Raw genomic sequence first — 6,971 nt, 5'->3', positions numbered from 1 at the left:
TGTGTTGTTCTGCCTAGGTAGGGGTGTCAAAATACGACACGATCCGTCAATCCGACACGACCCAACACGAAAAAAAGCAGGTTCGGGTTGGGGTTTTTCGGGTTCGGGTTGGGTGGATTTGGGTTAGTGCCATGTTAGGCGGGTTTCGGGTTGGGTCGCGGGTTGACCCGCGAAACTTTTTTTTTTGAAAATATTACCTGCATTTTTATATATTGTATGTTTGAACAAAATTTACTGCATATTTATATGATAAATTTTCATCATTTAATATTTATTTTGCATATTTTAATTTTTTTAACAATTTTTATTTGATTTAGTAAATATACTTTTAATTTTCTACGATTAAACTTTCAAATTTAAATCGAAAATTTCGTTATTATGTGTTTAAATTAAAATGTTATTATTATTTTTTATTTTTTTTTGAATTTTTTCATTAATTTTTTTTAAAAAAATTACTAATATTCGAGTTAAGCGGGTTAGAAGGGTTGAGTCGGGTTATACGGGTTCGTGTTCGGGTTGGGGGTTTTCGGGTTGCTTCGGGTTCGATTGGGTTCGGGTTGAAAAAAATAAAAAAAATTCGCCGGTTGACCAGAAACCTGACCCAACCCAACCCACCCGATTGACACCTGTGGGGACCCGGACGCTAATCATCTTTTTAATCATGATTGGGACTAAATCAATTATAATAAACAGGGTCAAAATTTTATTTTTTTTTAAATGCGGAAGGTAATGGAAACAAACTCCTATACATATTAGTATAAAATTATAAATCTGATAAAAGATACAAACCTACACATTCAGGTTCAACAACTACTATCAAGTGTCTAAACCCTATCTCTAGTCCAAGTCCGGTATCACCACTCTAATCTCGATCTGTCTTTACCTCTGTGACCCTGTACCTGTCCCACCTGTTGCCATGCATACATACAAACAAGACAACAGCCGGATAACTCCGGTGAGATATAAATATCCCAGTATAAACAATGCATTAAATGCAATCATATAAAACATATATAAAAGCATAAACAAACATCGAAACATGTATCTAATCTAACTACATGAATCAATGACTCGTGATTTAATCATATCTTATCTCAAATCTAGGGATCCCAATCTAATTTAGACTTTGGTATGCTGTATCGAATGTGTCTGAGATAGACGTCGATCTACATCTGAAGCTCTTCGATACACCGTAAGTCTAGAGTCTTATCGGTTCTGAGAAAGACTCGGCGGTTCTGCCCTAGCTAGGCTGTCTGCCCTAGACTCGGACTCTGACTCTATTCTAAGTCAATCCATTAACATATCAATCTGATAATCTGCAAATATCTATGCAATAAAATAAAGTATGTGATTTAGGGAAACTCAAGTCAAACCTAACTCGAGTTGTGCAATCCCAACTCAACATTTATTTATTTATACCTTTCTTGCTGTCGATCTGATACAATCAAAGTCTTGATTCGAAGTCTGTCACTGTTCAATCTGGCAATGACAATACCAATATTCTGTATCAATAATCTAATCAAATCACAACATCTCTGTTTTATCAAATTATGACAGACAACAGTACAATCTTGCGATACTGATAATACTATATCAGTCTATATCAATTCCAATTATTTACAATCAACCACTGTACCAATCTGATATCAATTCTAGTAAATTTCATTCTGAAATTCATAACAATTCCATATTCAGTCTGTTTCTTAATCTGACTTCGATTCTACGCTGTCTAACATGTCAAGAACAACATATATGACGTGTATTCAATTCTAACAACATCATAATTTCCAAACATGTCAAAACGTAATAAAACTTACGTCCAGTTGTAGTCTGCGTTGATAGGAACTCGGTGCCGAAGTCGGATTTAAAATCTAACGGACGGATTGAAATATAAAGGCGTAAGGATTTTCACAGAACTTCCTCGACCCTTTTCTTATTTTCCTCCGTTAACTTCTGAAGCAATTAACTTATATATATATCAAGTTTGCATGCAATTGAAACGTGGCACCTTTACTCAAATCTCGGTCGGAGCTCGGGCGGTAATAATGCACCGCTCGAGCGCGGCCCTCTCGGCTCAAGCCCTTCAGATTGCACCCTTGGCGCTCGGGCGGTAATAATCTACCGCCCGGGCGCCATATCTTCTGCCCGCGACGTACTTTTCAGGGACACTGGCGCTCGGGCGGTCGATCTTTACCGCTCGGGCGCCAACACTTCTGTCCCAAAATTGTATCATTGAATTATTTGGCCAATCTGATCTCGTAATAGCGCGTCTATACTTATATCAATTCAACTTCACTAATCTTTACTTAATATGATATAAAATCTAGGGCATTACAACACCCCTATGCCCAGGGTCTTGAGTGACTCGGTTTTTTTTTCTCTATTTGTATACATAAATTTTTGTCTAATTTCTCGTTATCCGAGGACTCCATTTTTCATTATCAATTCAACCTTATTTTAGAAATTTTAACTCGGATAAAAATAATAACCTAACTACGCCACATATCACAACGAACCTATATTTTAAACCACATGCACGAGTCATGTGGGCTAAGAGTAGGTCTCTTATAACACGGTCTCACGAATCTTTATCTGTGAGACGGGTCAACTCTACCGATATTCACAGTAAAAAGTAATATTTTTTTCCTAGATAACCCAAATAAGAAATACGTCTCACAATATACGACCCGTGAAATTATCTCACATAAATTTTTGCCATACGCTAAAATGCTTGACATGCTAGTCAACGAGGGTTCTAAATGTTACGATAGAGCTCTAGCTAGCACACGAGTTACGACTAGCATCTAGGGATGGCAATGGGCCGGGGCGGGGGCGGGTTTGCCATTCCCATCCCCATCCCCGAATGCCATCCCCACCCCCATCCCCGCCCCCATCCCCGTTTTTTCGGGTTCGGGGAATCCCCAAACCCGAAACTTCGGGGATCAACTTACCATCCCCGTCCCCATCCCCATTTCAAAAATATTAATATGGCAAGACGATGACGGATTCGGATATTTTCTCAAACCAAAACTTATTATTATATATTATTATTAGATATAATTATAATATTAATATTAATATCAATATCAACAATAATAATATTATTAATATTTTAAAAATTATATTATTAATACTAATAACACTATTATTTTATTATTGATAATATATTTTCGGGGCGGGTTCGGGGATTTCGGGGATGGGGATAGTAATCCCATACCCGTCCCGAACTACATCGGGGATTTAAAAAAATCCCCGAACCCGAACCCAAACCCGAAAAAATCGGGGATCCCCATCCCCGTTTCGAGTTATCCCCGCGGGGCCCCAAACCCACGGGGGAAATTGCCATCCCTACTAGCATCATACATATTAATATAATGTATGATGCTATTAGTGTTCTTATCCGAAGAATGATTAAGATTTGACGCTTTGTTTTGTGTTCTATTAAAATATCTGAGTTGTGACGTAACTATGAGATATTTTGTAAAAATAAATATCAAGTAATCAAAATAACCAAAAGATAAAATAACAAAAAAAATTATGAATTATTATGTTGAAAATTAAAATAGATTACTACACATTAAAGATAAAAAATCAATATATATTATTCTTAATATTTGCTCTCCAATTTCTCACACATAAACTAGCAATTGAAATATTTTATAATATATTTTTCAATATGAGGAGTGAACTCCAAATTTAATTATTAGACTCCTATTCTAATAGTCTCCGTATAAAAGTCAGCATTTCATTTTTTACAAAAACTTGTGTGATACGGTCTCACTGGTCGTATTTGTGAGACAGATCTCTTATTTGGGTCATCCATGAAAAAATATTACTTTTTATGTTAAGAGTATTACTTTTTATTGTGAATTTCCGTCGGGTTGACCTGTCTCACAAATTAAGATATGTGAGACAGTCTCACATGAAACTCACTCTTCATTTTTTTTTATCTAAATTTTCATATTTAATATTATTTTCTTGATTATTTTTTTAACTGTTGCAACAATTTTTTATCCTATTAAAACACTCATTAAATAAGATAAAGGCAAAACTGATTCATATAATTTTTTTAATATGTGTAAAACATATATAAGCATATATTTATAGGACTGATGAAGTATTAATTTTCAGGTTATAGTAATTTAAAAGTAAGTTTTTCGTGAGACGGTCTCACGAATCTTTATCTGTGAGACGTATCAACCAAACCAATATCACAATAAAAAATAATATTTTTCATGGATGATCCAAATAAGATATACATCTCACAAAACACGATTCGTGAGACTGTGTCACACAAATTTTTGTCATAATATTTAACTCGTTAACAATTAAAATTAAGGAAGCGTTCCTACACGCGTGACATAGTTCAGTGCAAAAGCTGAAAAAAAAAGTACAAAATGTAGTATGGCATATGTGAGTGCATTTACTCCACTAGGGTTTCCCACTCTAACGGGCCATGTCAATCTCGAGTCCACCAAAACAACCAGCTTCATTTATGCACCCATTCACCGATGGATGGTGGTAAACTATTTTCCATCATTCAGAAACTTTTGCCTTAAATAGAAAGGTAAATCTATGTATATAAGTAAACAGGGATCGAAGAAGATGACAACGAACATCAACTTTAAGAGTATGTCCTCACGATATTTTAGGTGAGGAATATGTTCTACACGAGAATCCATCTTATGACATCGAAGAATATCAACTCACGTCACCCCAAACTTTACCAACTCGTTTACGCAGTGAACCACATTCTCCTCTTTCTATATATACATGATGGCACTTCATTTTTAACAAAGCTGGTTAAAACCCCAAAATAAAGTGTGGGAAAAATAATACGAAGAGCTAGAATTTGGTGAAGAAAACATCCAAAAAATGTCAAATAAATCACCCATTTTCCCCATTTGCGAACCTCAACACTTTAGTGACTATGGCTTCGACGCTCAAATCGACTACTTTCAGGTACTATATATTCTTCTGCTGAGATTGAATATTGATTTTCATCATTATCTTGTGCAAAAAAAAAATATTGGTTTTTGATTCCATAATCGGAAATGAATCAAGGTTTTGGAGGAAGCCCGAAAGCACAAAAGGGAGCCGGCATCAAGATCCCATATAGACTTGCATTTCAAGCTGCAGAAGCCCATCTCCAAAGACGATTCCTCCAAGAAATTCAAGAAGAACGCCAAGAAGAGGTGGTGGCGCAATGCGTTGCTTTTCTTCAAGTTCGACAAGTGGGCGGCGCCTCCACAGAGCACTGGTTCCCGGCACGCCCGCATTGGGTCGATGATATCCGGCCCAGTTTACATCACTGAGAGCATGAGCGGGTCGTCGACTCCTTACCGGACCGCCACCCGGGCGAGCTCCAGCGAGCTTATGAAGGGCGAGGTAGAGATCCCGTACATCAGCCTCAGGGACCTTAACATGGACCGGCAGCATCATCGGATTTCGACCACCGCCATGCCCATATATTTGGTCACGTGATGACCGAGCACGCTTTAGCTTTTTTTTCCCACTTTTAATCAGTGTGTAACTAATTTGATCCAACAAAGTTTCCTTTGTTTTGGATCAAATAGATTAACTACTTTTTAATTAGTAATCAGTTATTTGTGTTTTTTTCTTTCTACTTTTTGTTTTTTTGGATTTGGATGAAGGGTTGTACGCCTTATTTGTGCTAAGAAACTTCATATGGAATTAATAATAATACTAACATCAGCTATGTTCCTAGATCCTTTTATCCATCGAGTATTGTTGTTTTTTGAATTAGATGAAGTAGTAAAATTAAGAATCTGTTTTAAATCTTGTATTTTGTTCTATAAAAGGACACAATTAATTGACTGATTTTATGAATAATACCAATTTGTATATTAGATTCATGAAACTGATCGATTCGATCTATATCTGTCCTGAAAAATAATACTTTTAACACAAAAAATATTATTTTCATACATGACCAAAAAAATAGTGAACAATTTGTTACAAATTGGAAGGTAGTGAATTTTAATTCTACTTTGGGGTAGAAATCAAAATCTTGAAAATATTTGAAAACGAAAGTTGCATGTTACTGGCAACTGTGATCATGTGCATATACGCTCCCAACGGTTTGAAATTAAACCTCAGTCTTTTGTCCGTTTATCTCAACTACCCACCCACCCCCAATGTTGTTTATTTATTTAATCTAAATTTTGTACTTGGCACACGTCACAAATTGCCGTTAAAACCATGAACTCTTTGTTTTAAATAAGACACAAACTTGTGTGAGACGGTCTCACCGATCGTATTTTGTGAGACGGATCTCTTATTTGGGTCATCCATGAAAACATTATTTTTTATGCTAAGAGTATTACTTTGTATTGTGAATATCGGTAGAGTTGACCCGTTTTACACAGATAAAAATTCGTGAGATCGTCTCACAAAAGACCTATATCATATCCAAAATTAATTACTAGAAAGTAGGTTCGCATGAGGCACAAGCATCCAAAAATTAGGAAACGGCGGATGTCCAGAATTTTCGCAATTTGAGATTCCACATTTGAATATGTGACTGAGTTTGTCATAAATTCAAGATTGATGATGCACGGCAATATATTCCCATAATACACGGTGAACTTATTAGGCGAGTACAATGGGCGATAAATTCGAGTTGAGGAATTGGGTCGACATCATCTGTTATGTTTTATGAGGAAAAATAATATAATTAATCGATTTAATGTTATGTTTTTAATATTAATTTTTTTTTTGAAAAATATAATAAAGAGAACAAGATTATTTGTCCATTGTAGGTCAATGACCAAGATCATCTTAGTCTTTAAAAATTAAAAAGTATATAAAAATCCTTCAAAAAAAAAAAATTGCATAGAAATATTCAATGGTTAGTAACGGCTATATTCTTCAATGTCCAATAAATTCACTTCATTATAGCTTTAAAAAATCAAACTTCTTCCACTTTCATCTAAAACAATCCAATTTAT

At 35.4% G+C, this 6,971-nt stretch overlaps 1 protein-coding gene across 1 annotated transcript; it reads left to right on the top strand.

Annotated features, from left to right (window-relative positions):
- Positions 1–4,730: 4,730 nt before the first annotated feature.
- LOC140829730 (uncharacterized) lies at positions 4,731–5,719 on the top strand. Its single transcript, XM_073193034.1, has 2 exons — positions 4,731–4,962; positions 5,065–5,719. Exons 1-2 carry the CDS (start codon positions 4,876–4,878, stop codon positions 5,482–5,484), a joined length of 507 nt encoding a protein of 168 aa, XP_073049135.1. The 5' UTR covers positions 4,731–4,875; the 3' UTR covers positions 5,485–5,719.
- The last annotated feature ends 1,252 nt before the right edge of the window (positions 5,720–6,971 follow it).

This window comes from Primulina eburnea, chromosome 4, assembly GCF_022965805.1.
Source record: "Primulina eburnea isolate SZY01 chromosome 4, ASM2296580v1, whole genome shotgun sequence".
In the NCBI taxonomy this organism is placed as follows: domain Eukaryota; kingdom Viridiplantae; phylum Streptophyta; class Magnoliopsida; order Lamiales; family Gesneriaceae; genus Primulina; species Primulina eburnea.
The sequence above is the reverse complement of the archived record's forward strand: the minus strand, read 5'-3'. Positions and strand labels throughout refer to the sequence as shown.

What these genes read in the sequence shown, in the direction of transcription:
- LOC140829730 (XM_073193034.1), top strand. Translation starts at nt 4,876, where the DNA reads ATGTCAAATAAATCACCCATTTTCCCCATTTGCGAACCTCAACACTTT. An exon ending in CTCAAATCGACTACTTTCAG is followed by an intron (nt 4,963 to 5,064) that starts GTACTATATATT and finishes AAATGAATCAAG; the next exon opens with GTTTTGGAGGAAGCCCGAAA.